Source organism: Antechinus flavipes, chromosome 6 (assembly GCF_016432865.1).
Source record: "Antechinus flavipes isolate AdamAnt ecotype Samford, QLD, Australia chromosome 6, AdamAnt_v2, whole genome shotgun sequence".
NCBI lineage: Eukaryota > Metazoa > Chordata > Mammalia > Dasyuromorphia > Dasyuridae > Antechinus > Antechinus flavipes.
Genome location: NC_067403.1, coordinates 43,183,377 through 43,203,438, shown reverse-complemented (window position 1 = coordinate 43,203,438; position 20,062 = coordinate 43,183,377). Strand labels below are relative to the sequence as shown.

Genomic DNA, 20,062 nt, shown 5'->3' with positions numbered 1-20,062 from the left:
ATTGTGGAAAAGATTCATTTTCTTTTTTTCAGAAAAATTCGTAAGGAGCCTCTCCTTTAAGATGAATCTTTTTTTTTAACATCTAAAAGTTTCATTTATAGGAAAACATACAGAAATATGTAATGTAATGCCTTCAGTATTAGAGCAGTTTGTTGAATTTACAATACCCATTTTGTGTATCAAAGTCTAAAATTAATATTTACATATAATCTAAGATCTATAAATTTCAGTACCCTTTTATCCCTTTAAAAAACAAACATTTATTCATTTTTTTTAATTTTGTGGTCACTTTCCAAATTTTCACTTCTATAAACAAACCAAATAAACAAACAAAAACTATCAACCTGCATTTTAAAAAGTTATTAAGTTTCAAGTGTGACATTGTATTATCACATCCCTATAATCACCTCCCATAGTGTAAGAAGAGATTACTCCTTACTGGTCTTCTGGGGTAAAGACTTGTCTTTGCTGTGCTGATTTCAGATATCTATTAATATAGTTTTCTTTATATAAGCATGATTTGTATATCTATGTAGATATACATAAAAACACACAATTGAAATGTGCATGTGTTTGCATGTGTTTCTCTTTATTCTGATTATAAACCTTTGCTTCAGTTGAAACAAATTTTCATATGTTATATTGAATCTCTGATATTCATCTGTCTTAGCATAAAGATATTATAAGTATCTCAATTAGCTGAACCATTCCCAAATTTGAGGTAACTAATTGTTATTGTCTTTAATTTTAGAGGTTTTTTTTTGGGGGGGAGTGGAGCATTTTTGACTACACTAAAGTTTTTGATATTAATATTTTGTAACATAGAGAATAGTTTCCATTTTCTACAGCTTACTTCAGGTATATGCCAAGTAATAGAAATGCCCAATTTCATATATGTCACAAAGAAGTATCAGAGTATAACTTTTCTGAGGACTTTTCCTCTCCTAATCTTTCAGTGAAAGAACATTTCTATTTCCAAGATGTCAACAGACAGATTTTATGATGTCATAAATTTGCTATTCTATTTGTATTGTTATATAAAAAGGTTAGGAGATTTTGTAGTTCATTTTTGTAATATCCTTGTTCTATTTTTTTTCCCTTTTGGTTCCTCCATGGTTTGAAATAAATGTTTCCTCTGATAGGATTGTAAATAGTATAAATCAGAAATAATAAATGCCACTTACATCAAAGATCTCTTATGGATGGCTAATGCAATACTCATGACATCATATGTTTATTAATAACTCTGTTAAAATGTGTAGTTTGTAATGAAAATATGATGTATCATCATGAGAAAAATTAATTTAAAAATCAGTTATAGCCAAAGCTTCAGAAATCTGCACAAATAAAAATCCTTTTGAGATATTAGCTGCCTTAATTTTTATTGGTGTAAATAAGCCATAATCCCCTATAGCTAGATACATGTATGCATTCATACATACATATATACATACTTAAACCACAAAAATCCTTGATCATATATTTGAATGCAAGAGACAAAGTCTAAATGATTAAGTTTTATTTTTATAACCTTGCATGATGAAAATCTAATTAAACTAGCTTCTTATCCCTGAGGCAGGGTTGAAAAGAGAAGATGGTCAGGTAAAAGAATTGCATTAAACCTGGATGCCAACATATTTCTTGCCTGGGTGAGATTTGAGTTAGCCTGAAAGCTTTGCATCCCCTTAAGCAGAATATAATTCAGGGTCAATGGATATTCAAAAACAATCTGCCCATTTTAGAGTCTCCTGGGAATTTTCTACATATTGGGAAAGAAGAAAATATTCACATGTTGATTATCAAATGAATTTTGCTTTTTCTTTTCACAGATAAGGAACTTTAAATTTATCCTTTTCATGCTTTAAATATGAAGAATTTAATTGCTTCCATTTAATGGACCTGAAACAAACAAATATGGAAGGGGATTAATTAATTTGTTTGAAATCAGAGTTGTATTTTTAAATCGAGTGGAAGGGAATCAAGCAGCAAAGGGGAAACAGCTTGATCAGCATGGTGCAATTTTAAGAGCATTTGCTAATTAGATTATAAACTGGGTAGAGCCATGTGAGCTTGTAGAGGTCTTTAAGCTCAATGGTAGAGTAATAAGCAGCCACGGATGCCTAAAAGTGTGATTAACAGGTTTTTTTTTTTTCTTTTCTGCTTAAAATAAGCTTTTTGACTAAACCAGTATAATTTCAGATACCCTATTAGCCACAGATACAGAAAGCACAGTGGGTATTTGAAGATGCATTCTCAGATCTCTGCTTACTTTACTTTTGATTACAATTTTGAATAATTTTCTTTTTTCCTGTCCTGCTCTAAGACCATGAAGAATGTTGTACTAATAGAACACAATGAATTGGATCATAAAATTAGAAGCCTCTCTATAGGCAGAGAAAGCAAGAAAGAATAGTTTATTTACTCATTGTTGCTTCAATTAGCATTTTAAATATTCTGATATGATTTTGACAACTGATCATCATGACCAAAGATCTCCTAAGTTACATGTAAACATGACTATGCCTCTTGAAATCAGGCCAAACAGAAATGTCAACAGACATTTCCACATATACCAGATTTTATTTTTATTATTATTGTGAATCTTAGATTTTGATCTTCTTCAGAATAATTTTGGGTCAGCATCTTTATTTGCAATGTGTTTGTGTGAGTGTATCTGTGTGTTTGTGTATGTGTATATGGATATGTGTGTGTGTTTGATAAAAATTCTTTTTAATAATCAATGGTTTAGGGAGGGTTTAGATTTTCTCTTTTCCTTAATCCTCATTCAAGAGTAACTCTTTGAAGGTTGAACTAATGTTCTCCTCCACCAGAATCCCACCTAGATGGGGCAGTCATTGTATTCTCCCTCAGATTTGGCTGGAGTATAAAATATTTGACTAGATTACCCAAAACTGGGGATAATTTAAGAACCAACTGACAAAGTTCAGATCCAACGACTCATTATAATATTCATTCTCTCATTAGTTACTAATCACACTCACTCTTCCAAAAACATAAAAACTATGAGCTTAACCACTGATTTTTTGGGGGTAAAAGAGAGTCAAATGAATATTATTTTATTAAAATGCTGGCATTATTAATAAAATGAATTACCCAGATATTCTCTCTCTCAAACTTTGTTTATGCCATAGTTACAGGGAGCTTATTTATAATAATTCCATCTTTGAAAAATTGTTTAATCCATATTTCAAGCTCTTCTTGTTCTTGGTTTTCTTTCTCTTCCTCTTCTTTCTCCTCCTCCCTCTCTTCCTTTTCTTTTTCCTTTCCTCCTTCCTCTTTCTCTTTTTCACCTTTTTCTTCTTATTGTTCTTCTTCTCCCTCTTCATCTTCTTCTTCTTCCCAGAGGGTTATAATGCAATCTTTGTTTAATGTTATTTCTTTTATCTAAAACATTGATTCACATATGAGACAGTATTCTCAAACAGGATAATGAGAAATACACAAGATCAACAGCTTCAGTCTTTTCCTAAGTGGAAGTTCTGAAAACTGATTTTATGGGGGAACAAGTATAGTTTAACAGAATGAAAAGGCATTTCTGGCAATTCATAACACTCTTAACTTATCTACTTAATGAAAACATCATAATTAAATATGAAAAATTAAGATATTTGTACAAATGACAATTTGTCGGTAGCTTCTATAGACATCTTTATAATGCAGCTGAAATCTAATTAGAGTTATTTTTACCCTCCCCTCAATTCATTTATGGTAATATATTTATTGTACCTAACATTTGTTACCTGGTATCTACAGTCACAATTTAATCATATTTCATCCCTAATTAGGGGGTCTGTCATTTTTTGTTTCTTTGTTTCAGGAAAATATGTTTCTATATAAATGACTAGCTACAACTCTATTAAGTTAGGAAAACATTTAAAATGATCAAGACTAGAAGTGTCATACCCTCCCCAATAGCCTGTGATCCTGATTAAAACACATTTGGGAAATATTTAATAAAATAAATAAAAATAAAATATAATATTACCTTTCATATTTTAAAATAAGTTAATATGTGGCTCATCGCGATCCTTTTGTGATGATTAGTGATCTGATTTCTCTGTAGGTTTGATACCATTCTACAAAACCAATAGTTTTGCTAATATTTTAGCTGTCCAACTATAGCTTCTAGCAAAGCCTTGGGTAAGGTGAGGAATGAGCTGAAGTTGTCTTCCCTCTTCCAGGGCACTCACTTTAGATTATAAAACACTCCTGAAGATTCAATTTAATTCAGTGTTACAAGTAATGTTTTCTCAGTCTGCATTTTCCTTGACTAGTGCATTGCTTTTCCCACTGTTAGACATCCCTCCTTCCAATATGTTTTCCTCCCTTGAATTTGATGACTGTTTAATAACTTGGTTTTCCTTTTACATAAACATCTCTTATTCTCAATCAGTTTTGTTGGATCATCAATTATTTCCTGCCTGCTAAAAATAGGTGCAAATCTCTTTGCACCTCTCAGAATTCTTTCTTTAAAACATAGGTCAAGGCAAACATCAGTTTTCTCATCTGAAAAAATGCACCAGTTTGAACTAAATGACTTCTATAAACCATTTCAGTTCTAAATCTGTGATCTTTTTATTTTATAAACATTTTTTGTATGCAGCCTGCTATGAATATCAACTTATTTCTGATTGAGTCCACATTTTTTTCTCCTTACTTATTTCTGTATATCCAATAGCAAATCTTCCATACAAATGATAATCAATTCCTTGATTCTAGAGAGTGCTTAACAACCAAGGATTGTTAATTTTTTCTCTTTATAGCATTAGGATGTAGCACTTAGTATATACATACATACATATGTATGTATATACATATGTATGTATAATTTAATTTCAGAAGTTCTTTTTTAAAAATTTCTAACAGTAAGTGCTCTTAAATTTCTGCTCTTAAGGGCCCTTTTGTCTAGTAGTGACATTTTTTTGGAATTATATTTTTAAAAATATGAAATAAAAGAAATAGGATAGCAAAAGAAATGATACTAAAATGAATTTATTAAAATATTCCAAAAGAAAAGTTTACTAATTCTTAGTGAAGAATTTGTGGTCAAAAGGGTTTACTTTTTTGCTTACTCTTGTTATTTTTCAGACATTTCACTCATGTCTGCTTTCATTTGGGGCTTTCTTTTTAAAGATATTAGAGTTGTTTCCCATTTTCTTCTATAGTTCCTCTTTATAAATAAGGAATTTAAAACAAACAGGTTAAGTGGCTTGATCAGGGTCACTTAGTTGTTAAATGTCTGAGACTGTATTTGAACTCCTACCTGCCTAGCTGCTCTTTTTTGCTTAACTAATACAAAGTAAAAAGTAATATATCAGAGAAAAACCTAAAATTCTATGGCGGTAGTAAGCTCTAAACAGGATATTCTCTCCTGGCAATGAAAAAATATACATATGTGATTGCTGAGTTGTATTTATTAAGCACTAAAAATTCATGGGTAGATTTCCATGTCAATAAACTGTAAAAGGGCAAATCTTTTAATTTAAAAATAAAAAAGAAGTGTCAAACCAGTCTCTTCATTTTGATCCTGACAATGGTTAAAATGATTTATTTTGGGTTGGACCCTGAATTAAGAAGAAATCATATCAGAATAGCCATATTTATCTAGACTATATCTTAACCCTTTCTTACTATCAGCTTTTCTCCTCATATTCTAAAAAGAATAATTAAACCAATGTTTTAATTGCTTCTAGAAAGGATGGGATAATCAAATGCTTTTGGGGGGCTCTAGTCTTTCCCTATGATTTTCCAATAAAATCTTTCCCTGGCTACTTCCCTAATTCCCTAATTTAACAATTCTGTTCAACTTCCCTGTTATAATGTAAGTTCCTTAATACCATGCACTGCCTCACTTTGTAAATTATTCTTTAGCACAGTGCCTGGCACAAAATAGGTGCTACCTATCTATGCATCTATCATTTATTCATTAATTCATTCACTCATTGAGATGTGTACATTATTTCTGGACACAGAAAAATAATTTCATGAAGCAGCTCACAATATGCTTATTAAAAAGCCAGAGAGATATGGATTAGATTTATAATTATTCAAATTTAAGGATAGTTGAAGGACTGAATCCAAATACTGGTGATTAATGGAACAATGTTAACTAGAGGGAACTCTCTAGGAGTGTGCCCTGGAAAATTTGTTTTTGATGCTATTCGGTTGAACTTTATTATTAATTACAAAGATGAAAGAATTTGTAGACTTATAGATTTATAGATGACAAAGATCTGAAGGACAGTTTATACATTGATATAATAAAAATATGAGAAAAAACTCTAAAAGAGCAGACTCTCAGAACAAATCTGATAAAATGAAAAACAAGAGGGATAAATGTAAATCTGAGTCAATCTAAGTTCGGTGAGTCAACTAGCAGATCAAAAATGGTGGAAAAGGAATAAAAAGCATAACCTCTTTCTGTACATAGTTCTGGAGAATGCAAGAGACAGCCCTGATTGGGAAATTCAAGAGGAAAAAAAAAAAGTGAGTCATTTTTCCATTCTTGGGACACATTGGAGGCTACAGAAAGAAAAATCTGAAAACACAGGGAATGAGGATTAGCAGAAGCATTTATGTGCAGAGCATTCAAGCACAGGAATTTAAAGAGAGCCTTCCTTGTCACTGTGCATCAGGGCAAGATTCCAAGCTTTATATTTTTAAAGGGAATAGGAAAAAAGTGCTAATTAGGAGCTGATACTCATGCCCCAAAACTGGATAACAGCACCAGGGCTGTCTAAGAAGGAAACCTGAACCTAAGACTGGAGGGTCTGGCCTAAGCTTTCTTCATACTGAACAAAGAGTGGACATAGAAGAAAATAGTAGTTGTGTGACTTTGTGAAGTGGGTATAATAACCAACCATCTGCCCTATATAAAGTCTGAAAATTAATAGGCATCAATAGTAATGTTACCCAGAACCTGAAAAGAACTATTATGTGTTAAGAGTTCAAATGTTGGAGTTTGTTCTTCTCAGAGCACAGCCGGTTTAGAGGCTTAGAGCCCTTCGGATGTCTCCAAATCCAAAGGTTCTGTCCTTCAGCCTCTGCCTCTGCTTTCTTCTGCCTCCAACCAACACAGAGATGGAATGTCTCTCTTGACTCCTTCTGGGGAGCCCAGCCACCAACTACAGTGGTGTGAGATGAAGATGAATCTGGTTGTCCACTGAACTCTCCACTCGTAGCTTTATCCTCTGAAAACCCTTCGTCTGCCACCAGAGTCGCTCCTCTCGAGTCCAGCTGAACTTTCTTCTGCGACCAGCCAGCCAAGAGGAAATAATGTTTCCCTACCAATCACCCAATAGGAATGCTTTAAGATTGTACATTGTGATCTGTATCTGTAATACGCCAAACATATCTTAGGCCTGGAGCTGTGTCCCTTAGGGAAAAAAAAAAAAAAAAAAAAAAAAAAAAAACCTAGGAAGAGGATAACTAGGTGGCAAAGTGGATAGAGCACCAGCCCTGAAGTGATACATGCTTAGATATTTACTAGCTGTGTGATTGGACAAATCACTTAATCCTGCTTAAGGAAAAAAAAGGAATGGTCTGGAAAAAAAGCTATTTCAAATATACTTGAGGGTCATTGGAATCCCAATCTCTTCTCTTATTGGAGGACAAGGAGAAAAGAAAGGTTGAAGATGTGCAGGGGAGGGGATGTGAGGGAACTGATACATGAAGCATTTCTTGAAAGTGTCATAAAATGAGACAGACCCTTCATCACAGTTCAGCAAAATCCCAATGCTGAGGATAGGACCATGAACATCATGAGTGAAGTTGGGAGGAGTAGTCATTATAGTATATTGATTTCCATTCCTAATACATGAAAGAAGGAATATATCCTTAGCAGAGGGGACAGGATCTCTCCTCAATGATGCCTTACATACACCAACTGTCCATTGCCTACTGTCTCCCACATTAACTTCCCAGTAGTGGATTCCAGATTGAAAGACTTGAGTCCCCAAAATGATGTTCTCTTTAAATCGGTCAGGTGTGAAAGTTACAGCCTGTTGGTAGCCTCTATGTACAACACTTTTCCGATTATCTGACACAATGAGATATGGACAGGCACTTTCAGGATCCAGGGTCACATTCTCTTTGAAGCTTGTCAGCATATCACACATCATAGTGTAAGAAAAGAACATCCTGGGAGTGGTGACAGTTTCTGGACAGGAATCCAAGAGTGATTCACACCTGGTCTGTATATTTTCTGCCACCTGCAGAAGCTGGATATCAGGTTTCTGATAATTTTGTTCTATGAGCACAATTGCTTCTCTCAAGCTTTGAAGGTACTTGGAAAGTCTGGTCCCATTTTCTCTTATATACTTCAGATGATCATATTCCTTCCTGGTCACCAAGTGAAGATGATTCTTCTCTTCTTCAATCAGCAATTCATGGCATCTTTTATATTCAGCCCTCAGACTTTCCCTCTGAACTTGGCCCTTTTCCTTCCAATTATACTCTTTCTCTCTCTCTTTATTCAGCAATTCCTCAATTGTCTCGATTTCTTTCCAGCAAAGATGTGAAGCCTTTTGGAGCTTGTCCCTAGAATCCTCTGCAGCCTTTTCTATAGATTGTACTGTATGCCTCCTATGCTCTGGAGTTTGAAAGCAAAATGCACAAAGGAGAGTTTGGTCCTCCTCACAGAATAGATTTTGCTCTGCCTGGTGTCTGCTACATAACGTACTTTCCTCTTTAATTGTCATCAAGTGGGGTTTGATGTGCCTGGCCATGTTGGCCAACTTTTCTAGATTATGATTGTACTCGAAGTCTCTCAACTGGAAGATTCTTTGGCACTCGGGACAAGGGCAAGGTTGGTCAACTGCTCCCCAGGTCTTGAGGAGGCAGAAGCGGCAAAAGGTATGGCCACAGCTCAAGGTCACTGGGCAGTTGAAGTAGTCCTTGCAAATCGAGCAGGTCAGCTCTTCTCTGAGGTTTTCAGCTAACTGGGCCATGGCCATGTTTCTGAACAGGAACAAAGACTTGCAGTCTCCCAAAGTGATGAGAATGGGTTCTCAGCTTGTGCTTATTTATCTCCTCTAGCCACTTTCAGCTTCTCTCCTTTATTGGCACAGGTCTAGATTTCCTTTGGGATCTTCAACTTCAGAGCTCAACGTCCAAGAAGTTCAAATGTTGGAGTTTGTTCTTCTCAGAGCACAGCCGGTTTAGAGGCTTAGAGCCCTTCGGATGTCTCCAAATCCAAAGGTCTGGTCCTTCAGCCTCTGCCTCTGCTTTCTTCAGCCTCCAGCCAGCTCCAACTCTTCATGTCATTCCGGTGAAATCTCGACTTGTAGCGTCTTCCTCTCCAGAACTCTCCGACTGGCCCATTGGCCTATTTATGCTCCTTCCAGAGAGAGGGATTATGGGTAGTTCTACTTAGTACCTTGTTTCAGGTTCTGCCCAAAACATCTTCTTGTAAGATTAGATCAACTCTAATTAGTTAGCAGTTAGTAAGGATTCCAACAATTATGATCAAAGTCATGATTAAGAAATATAGCTATAAGAAAATTACTTTAAAACATGAACAAGCAAAGATAAATGCAACTTATATTCATGTTTAATTAGAATTACTGAAAGGAAATAAACATTTAAAAATGATTTTATAAAAGAAAATGGAAAGAGAGAAAAGAATTAGGGGGAAATGAGAATCAACTACAGAATGACAACACCTTGGTACAGAAGATAAAAACAAACAAACAAAAACCTAATCAATGAGATCATTGAAAATTAGAATGGATTAGAGATGTCTATAATTGTAGAGGGCCAGAATTCTGAAAAGGTATGACTCAGTATGATTGATGAGATAATGATTCTCTAGCTAAGTACATACTTAGTATGATATTTAATGTGATGTAATGATATAATAATGCTCTATAGCTGGCGCATGCTCAGTATGATGTAGTGCCTTAATCATACAGAAGTATTTAAAGGCTTGGGGGAAGGACATAGAGCTCTCTCAGCCACAAACACAAGAGAAGATGCCAGATTCCATCTTTGACCAACTACATGACCTTCCTTCACTCCTCCACTAAGACCAAGGACTCAGGCTAATCCTGAGGTCCTCCAGAGAGCTAGTCCGGACTTTACATATAATGTTATGAGACAATAATTAAAAACAAAGTAGAATGTAACATAGACAAAAAACTTTAAAGCATCTCATAGCAAATAGTACTTCCAAACACACAAAGGAGAGAAAATTTAAGAATCCAGACAATCACAACATCACAACAAACCAACAACAACAAAAGCCCTTATAACTTTTTAATATTATAGATATTTTATCAGGAACAATTAATTCTAAATATATAAATGAAAACTATGAGAATTTAAAGCATTGTTGGAGCAATGAGCTTTTCTACTCATTTTGGAAAGTAATTGAAATTATACCCCCCAAATTTTAAAGAGTGCACACTATTTGTTATAATGTTACTATTGAGAGTATACCTCAAAGAGATCAGTGAAAGCAGAAAAGGCAATGTATGTACAAATATATTTATAGTAGTGGTTTTTGAGGTAGGAGAGAATTGGAAAAAATACAGTGTATGAATATCAAAGAATAATATAAACCTATAAAATGTAATTGAGGGTACTAATTTAAAGAAACATGGGAAGACTTATATAGACTGCTTCATGATGTAATGAGTAAAGCTGTAAGAATAATTTATGTAATATGAAGTGTATTGTAAAGACAAACAACTATGAAAAACTTACATAATCTGACCAATACCATGCAATTCCAGGACTCAAAATTAAGCATGTTACCCATGTCCTCACATCCAGGCGATAGATTTTGGATACACACACACACACACACACACACATATACACACACACAAGATAGATGGATGGATGGACCAACCAAAATCAATTTACTTGATTTGTCACTTCCTTTCTACCCTTTATCACAAATCCTTTACGAGACAGAATTCAGAATGAATTAAATAGAACAACTTATGCTCTCTGTCAACTAATAATCAAATTGCTTTCAAAATATGATAAATTAGTTTGATCTTTCAATCATATTCTTAAAATTATAGCAATTGTTTTGGTCAGAAACCCTACAAGTCTTTTTCTCAGAATGATTTCTTATTTATTTATTTAATTAATCTAATGCATTAATTCTTTCCTTTTCTTAATTTGATCATTTGTTTATTGATTGATGACTTTGTAAAAAGGTCTATTCCTTCCCTCCTTCCTTTTTCCCTTCCTTTCTATATTTTTCCCTTCCCCCTCCCCCTCTCACTCCCTCTTCCCCTTTCCCTCTCCCTCTCTGTCCACTTATGAGACTAAATAAAAGAAGTTCATTCTCTGCTTCATATTCTCACCTGACAGGCCATTGCCTCAGTCAGGGTCTGTTAAAGACCTAAAATTTACAAAGGTCAAAGTTTCCCACTCTATCCAGGGTCATCTCTAGTCATTTTGTTTTATATCTGGCCAATGCATGCTCTATTTCACTTGCATGGCATGGCATCATTTCCTTTATTTTATGATTATCTTTGAGAGTGAGGGACAAACAACAAACAATGATGAATCCTCAATTCAATAATTTCTGTTGTTTCATTATACATATTTGTTACAAAGATGCTATTTTAGTTACTTTTGATTTAAGGAAAGGGAAAAGGACTGGCTTTTATTATTTTAAAATATAATTCAACTAAATAATAAAAATAATTTTGACAAAAATAAAGTTAACTGGGAAGTTCTCCATTCCCAGTCCAATGAAATACATGGAACTGACAATGTCACACTAATCTCTAATTATTTTATAAACCTCAAGCATTCTTTATGGACTTTTGCTTGTTATAATCTAAATTCCATCCCCTCTTGCAGCCTAGTCATTCTCCCTGCCTTAGTACCCTTTCAAGAACCCTGTTCCCAGTCTCCTCCTTGGGTACCCCAGCACTCTGTGGCATTGCAACTTTATTTGTTGTTTAAAGACTTTCATTTTCTTGCATTGACTGTTTTCATTGAAATTCGGGTTGACAGATTGTACAAATCGAGGAGCTATGACTCAAAAACAGATCATGCAATCATGTGGAAAATATATTGGAGTAGGAGGGAAGTGTATTAGAAGATCAATAAAAGTCTTAAAATTTCCCAGCAATCAGAGCTTTCTCATTTTGAGAATTATTGCCTGTCATGGAAGATAGTGAATTATATAGGACTGAAGGTCTTCAAATGGTTTGATTTGGCTACTCATCAGAATATAGTGGAAAGGAGACATTCATGGGAAAATTCCTTTTATTGAGTTTTATTATTCTATAGGATTATATATATATATATATATATATATATATGACAGACAAAACTAAGAAAGAAAATATAATTGTACAACTTTAAGTTTGAAATGAAATGATATAATTTCTTAGAGAAGTAATACTAAAATGAGACAATATAAATTTATCATAATAGAATAGTTCTTCAAATTTAGTCAGATTTTCTTTTCATTATAAAAATAGAATTTTGAAAATCTTTTAGAATGTACATACTTAAAATTTATTATTTTTCTCAAAGATTCACCTTCATTTTTGAATGTCATATGTCCTCTTTGTTCCATATTATTTTGTAATTTGTTGACTATTGAAATATTTTGGAGAAAATCAAGTTTGAATAGATTTTTAAATTATTATCTGTTTAAAAATAAAATTTGGGCAGACTGGTAGAAGAGTAAATAGAGCATCAGGATTGCAATCAGGAAAACTTGAATTCAAAATCTGCCTTGGACACTTATTAGTTGTGTGTCTCTGGACAAATCATTTAATAATATTTTCCTCAATCCCTCATCTCTAAAATGAGCTAAAGAGGGACATGGCAAACTTCTTTAACATCTTTGCCAAGAAAACCCCAAATGCAACCACAAAGTGTCAGACTTGACTAAAATGATTGCCAACAACAACAATATTAGGAAAAACATATTTTGCAACATGGACATTCAGGATAACAGGGTTCTATGTATAATCATACAATATGATAAATGGCATAATTACTAAATAACAAAAGGTCATTCACTGAAAAAAAGTCATTTCTAAACAGATATTGTTCCAAACAAGAAGTATAAATATGACACTTGAAAGTAGAATAAACTATTAAAGCAGTAGAATGCAGGACATAAAAACATGATGAGCAGATTGAAAGTATAATGAAATGAAAATGGAATACAATGGAGCAGAAAAATGAATGTAGAAAGCATAAATAATGATTGAAATGAGAAGACCATAATATATAAAAATACTATATATTTGTATTCACAGATACGGACACAGACACACACACACACACACACGTGCACACATATATATGGTGCATATATCTATATATGTGTATATATGTGTGTGTTCATATATATATAGAAAGAGATATGAAATTTCTTCCCAGATGGTCTATATATAAATCCATCAAGAGAACATATGGGAATTAATGACTCTGTTCAAACAGAAGTGAAGACAAGTGAAATCACACATGTTTATCACATTACTCAAGTTTACAGACTTTAACTGCAGATTTTGACACTTAAGATATGCCTATAAAATGTCCTGATGCAAATTTAGATTGCTAAACACAAGTTCTCAAATTCTTCCTTTTTCTTTAAAACTGAGAAAAAACCCTATGAAGTTTACTCTGGAGGTCCAAAAGTGATGACTGCATTTTATATTCTCTGAAAGGTGAATCATGCATGACCAATTTATCCAATGGCTTTTGAAAAAAAAATAACACAATACAAGCCCTTTGAATATTTGAGTATTAATAAATAATTTTAATTTTTGTTGGGAGGGATCTCTGATTTTATTAGTATGGAGAATCCTCCAAGTGTAAATTCTGTGTATCTCCTTTTCCAATGCAGATTACAAATTGTTTTATATGTACATATACATACACAAACACTTATACACATAAATGTACACTTAATATATATAGGCATATATACATATATATGTATATTATATATTTTTTCTATCTGCCTATCTATCTGTAAATTGATGTTGACTATCCCAGAGTCAGAGTTTTTGTCAGAGGAAGGGCTTAGACTTACTTAGTTCTTCCTGACTCTTAATGACAGTGTTCTGCTACTGCCTCTATAATTAATAATAAGAAAAAGAACATATTAACAGAGCAGCTAATAATTTATTTTATTTTCAGCTCTTCCATAAAATGAAATATCTATGAACTATCATTATTTTATTTTTACTGTGAACACTTAGTGATGCTTTTTTTTTTAATATCACATTTATTTCAAGATATATCCTCTATAATACCATTACCAGTGGGGCAAGATGCTCTCATAACAAATAAAAAAAATTAACAAAACCAAACAAAATAATAACATTTTCAACATGCTATACCTATAATCTTCCACTTCTATCTAAATGGAAAATGTATATCCCATTATATATTTTTTATTATTTCAAGATTGGTCATTATAATTATTCACCATTTGGGTTAGTTAACCCAAATGGTGAATAATTATTTATATATATATATACACACACATATACACACACATATATATATGTATAGTAAATAAATATTTGTATTTTCTCCTCCTCACTTAATCTTCCTAATTTTGTTTCCTGTTCACTTTTCTTTGTTTTAGTTTTCTTCTTTTTTACATGACATCTTCCTTTTCAGAGTGTTTTTTATTGGATTATATATGATCTATCTGTACTGATTACGTGTGTTAGGTGGAAGGCACAATACCATTGAGCCCTGTTTCTTGGGATTTCCAATATTACACAAGTCATCTTCCATTTTATTCTATGGTCTCTAATGGGGCAATGACATTAAGGCCACAAAATCATTAGGCTTGTCCAATTTTTTTTCTTTTAAATAACTTTTTATTGACAGAACCCATGCCAGAGTAATTTTTTACAGCATTATCCCTTGCACTCACTTCTGTTCCAATTTTTCCCCTCCCTCCCTCCACCCCCTCCCCCAGATGGCAAGCAGTCCTTTACATGTTAAATAGGTTACAGTATATCCTAGATACAATATACATGTGCAGTTTTCTTGTTGCACAGGGAGAAGTGGATTCAGAAGGAAGAAATAACCGGGGAAGAAAAACAAAAATGCAAGCAGTTTATATTCATTTCCCAGTTTTTTCCTTTGGGTGTAGCTGCTTCTGTCCATCCTTGATCAATTGAAACTGAATTAGCTCTCTTTATCAAAGAGATCCACTTCCATCAGAATACATCCTCATACAGTATTGTTGTTGAAGTGTATAATGATCTCCTAGTTCTGCTCATTTCACTTAGCATCAGTTCATGTAAGTCTCTCCAGTCCTCTCTGTATTCATCCTGCTGGTCATTCCTTACAGAACAATAATATTCCATAACGTTCATATACCACAATTTACTCAACCATTCTCCATTTGATGGGCATCCATTCATTTCCCAGCTTCTAGCCACTACAAACAAGGCTGCCACAAACATTTTGGCACATACAGGTCCCTTTCCCTTCTTTAGTATCTCTTTGGGGTATAAGCCCAGTAGAAACACTGCTGGATCAAAGGGCATGCACAGTTTGGTAACTTTTGAGCATAGTACCAAATTGCTCTCCAGAATTAGCCTTGTACAAATTGAAAAAATATGGGAGCTGGGGAAGGTAAGGGTTAATCAAAACTATTGACCTGAAACTTTCTAATCATATATATTCATTATTGAAACTCCTAGCTATTGTGTCTGAGCTTATTCTACAATGGTTATTTAACATACTTCCACACCTTTCTACTTCTCTCATTTCTGTGATATTGTTCCCCGAAGAACAAACTCCCACTTCGAACCCATGGTTTCATCATTTTTTTCTCATCCTCATCAATCCTATCTCTCTTTTCTCATGGCCCACTTCCTATCTTCCCTTCACTCATTTCAAATTTACCCATTCAATATTGTAGCATCTTCTATCTGTAAATAGCTTTCTTCCTTTCTCAATAACTATTTTCTTTTCTCTCCACCCAAAATTTCCTTCCTTCATTTTTGGGGGCTTCAAAATTCATGTTGATATAAGAAAAGCTAATATATGCACACATTATATGTTGTATTATATGCTCATAAACACACACACACATATATATGTGTATATATATATACACATACATACATATACATGTATATACAATATTTATATTAACTGGTCAGATTTGAACTCTTGTCTTCTTTATTCTAGATCCAGAATTTATCCTTTGTAGCACCACCTAGATAATATGTCTTGACTTTCCTGTTTCTTATCTCCTCAAATTCCATAACCTATTCTTCTACCTCAACTACACATAGGAATCACTATAGCTTTGCTATTGTCATTACTTAAAATGTTACATTTCCATGTTCAGGAATTCTTATGGTCCTTTAACTGAATATAACCTTTAAACTTTCCATTTTTACATTACACTATTCCTAAACCTACTCTTTGTCCTCTTTTTTTTTATTATTATTTCTGGTTCCTCAATCCTTCAATTCTATATTGTCATCACTTCTGTTTTAGCCAAATTCTCCTCCTTTCCAATATTGACCCATCAGTGAGCCAGTTTAACTGAACACTATTATATATTCTTGAATCCTCTTCTCATTTCTTATCCATAATCATATCTTGCTAAACTCTACCTATGGATTACTTCATCTGCCTCTTTTGATACTATTCAAGGACTGATGAACAAATCACACCAACATATTAAATGTGTTGATTTCAAATTTATTCAAGTTAATTTCAACTGGCCCTCACTGAAGTAATATGGTCTCATTAAACCTCACTTTTTTAATATTTTTCATATTCTGCTATTAAATGGTAAGTTATTAAAGCAAAATACAGATTATTTTATATCCCTAGTACCAAGCACAGTGTATCTTATAAAGTAGGTACTTGATAAAATTTAACTTAATTAAGAAATTTTTTTGAATTCAGAAATTTTAATCTTAGTATTTAAGAGACTTGTTCAAAATCATAAAAGGGAAAAATAAAAATAGAAACTAGCCTTCCAAATAAGTACTGTATTACTCTTGCCTCTAAATTAGTGATCTCAAAACATTTCTTTAATTGTAGATCTGTACTTGTAAAATAATTTCTTAGTATGTACTTCTATAAGGAGAATATTGATTTATTAATGCATCTATTTATTTTGCAAAATTATCAGAGAAAATAATGTCATTTTATGGTTTATAAAATATTTTTAATATCTTTTGAGTTGGGGAATCTGCATATTACTTTATGGTGATGGATCTGAGACTGCAAAAACAAAACAAAACAAAACAAAACATATGGCTTGATTAATGTCATACCACAAGTATATAAAAGCAGATGACCAAGTTCTGATATTTGTATTCTGAGAATAGAGGCCTCGCTATCCTACCATAGACTTTATCTGAAGTTGGTTAATTAAAGTTCTTTCAGAGAGTTCTGATCTCTCTTGACATCTTTGATACCTTGGATTTCAATTTATTCTGACATTTTTTCTTGTACTTTACAGCTTGAAAATTCTTTTCTTGGCAAAGAATCTGCTTTGATATCCCCACCCATTGTCATTGCTTTAAGGATAAGGGCTGCTTTTCATATTTTTGTCTTTAAATTTCAAGTCCATGTGTATAGTAGATACTTTAAAAATATTTGTTTAATTGAATTGAAAATAGGCTATATTTTATATTTCCAAGGCCAACATAGTACCAAGTTGTTGTGACATAATTCTGATTACCAGCCATCTTAAGTCTATATAAGTTGATTCACTGCTTTTAATCATCAATGAAACTGAAGAAAATCAACCACAAAATTAATCTGGTAAATTATTCAGAAGCCTTGCCAAGTCAATAACCTCAAAGGCGTTGGGAATAAGATACTTTTAACATCATCCTCACCAATCAATGAAGAAAGGAAGTACCCCAACATAAACCACTGCCAATCCTGCCTTCTATCTTACTCCTATGGTTTTTTCTGGGGTATTCTAGTATATTCTCTTTACTTGCATTCCCTAAGAGGGCCATGTTTAAAGGGTGTTTGAAGTGAAGGGATAAGAACTATTGAATGGTAATTGCTACTTGGTGGACAAAGGAATTCTGAAGATTTTAATTATTTCTAAACTTAACTTTTCCCATTGATCTTGCCCTTTCCATCTACTGATTAAAATATAGGAATGAGAGAAATAATTTGCTATACTGTCATCATAGGTTTTTTTTTGTTTGCTTGTTTGTTTGATATTCTAAGTTTTTGTTTACTTGCTCAGGAGAAAAATAGGGAATGCATCCTCTTAAAATGACTTAATTAAGTTTATAATCTCAGTAGTCACTTATTCTGTATTCTCAAGTCCAGATATTTCTAACATATTCTTATTCTTTGTGTGAAAAATCCTTTGAAGATAGCAGAAATTCTGGATGTTGGAATAGTGCTATAATGAAAACAGAATTAGCCTGAAAATATTTTGTGCCCAAAAATGGAATGTCATGTCACTTTTTTCCTCAGTATCCTAAGAAAGACAGAAGCGGAACTCATTCCAGGGAAGACACTGCAGTATCTATCAATATAACAAATTAAGTTGAATGATAATTGTAATGAAAAACATGGATGTCTTCAATACCCTTAGGAGACAAATCACAAAAGCATATGTCTACATGGACCAGGTCTGAAAGTAAACAGACAATAAAGATTGCATAGTTCCTGTCAACTATTAACAGATGTTTCCCCTTAAGGACAATGACAGAACAGAAATCAAAAACAAAATGATATCCAGCAAAGAGTGGAATATATCTGTAGTATTAAAAAGCTTCTAGACTTTAAATAGCCTTAAAGAAACGAGATTACAAAAAGATGATATTTTGCATGTGCTAAGAACAGAACCAGCACAGGCAATAAAGGAGACCATCTGGGAATAAAGCCTAAACTACTGACTTAATTATATCATAATGGGGAAACTAGTGTTAGTTCTTGAAAAAAATAACAAATTCATAGAATTTATGCCATTTGCCATGAAGAAAAAAATATGAAACATGGCTTTGTGATTAAGTATATTGCCATTTGTGCCAATGGGTATTTGAAAATTCAACATTATATATTTGCAATAATAGTCCCATACTACAATTAATTCCCTGTGTACTGCTTGCAGAAAATTTGTAGTAGATTAACAATCGTGGATTTCAACTTTAAGAGAAGAAAATGTGAATTATTTATCCATAATGACCAACAAGAAAGTTCTGATCTAGTAATTTTAGGACTAAGGAACGCAACAAAAATCCCTTTCCTTTTCTACTCCATACATGGATTCTACAGGTTTCTTGATTAAGGAGAGAAAAAAAAAACTTAGTGAAAAGTGACACCTCAAGGTAAAGTCTAAATGAAAACTGCAATTGCTTCTTATTAAGGTGACAGTGATAAGATTCTGAATTGGGAAAAGTCACCATTGTCACTTTTGGCACTTGTTCTACTCCACTGAGAGGTAACACATATCAAAGGAGCTTTCATTTTTGGCCTCTTCTCCATTCTCTCTCCAGTGCTTCCCCTCCATCTGTCTAACTCTGTCTATTCATTGTCTGTCTGTCTCTGTCTCTTTCTGGCTCTCTCTCTCTCTCTCTCTCTCTCTGTGTGTGTGTGTGTGTGTGTGTGTGTGTGTGTGTGTCTTTATCTCTCTCTGTCTCTCTCTTTATCTTTCTCTCTTTCTCTCTCTCTATCTCTGTATGTGTGTGTGTGTGTATGCGTGTGTGTGTGTGTGTGTAGTTTCTCTGTCTTTGTCTCTTTGTTAGTCTCTTCCTCCCTTCCTGTTTAGATTTAATAAATTTAATTTAATAAATATCGATTTATATTAAGCACTTACTGTATGCCATGCTGTTCCAACCCAAGCCTATTGTTGTCCTAAGCAGGAAAATTAAAATTGTTTTAAGTAGAGATTTTTCACTGGGGACTGTGAACTTCTTTCACTTTAAAATATATATATATATATATTCTTTTGTAATCTTACACATGTAATTTCTACAGTGAAAAATATTCTTCTGACAAAAGCTCCATAGTCTTCAGTGGACAGCCAAATTGATCTGGGACACAAAACAAGGTTAAAAGTCACTGGATTAGAGTTTCCCCGAGT

General features: G+C 33.2%; 1 protein-coding gene across 1 annotated transcript; it reads right to left on the bottom strand.

Annotated features, from left to right (window-relative positions):
- Nucleotides 1-7,580: 7,580 nt before the first annotated feature.
- LOC127541379 (probable E3 ubiquitin-protein ligase TRIML1) lies at nucleotides 7,581-8,975 on the bottom strand. The gene has a single exon (XM_051966665.1). The coding sequence runs from the start codon at nucleotides 8,973-8,975 to the stop codon at nucleotides 7,581-7,583; it is 1,395 nt and encodes a 464-aa protein (XP_051822625.1).
- Between the last annotated feature and the right edge of the window lie 11,087 nt (nucleotides 8,976-20,062).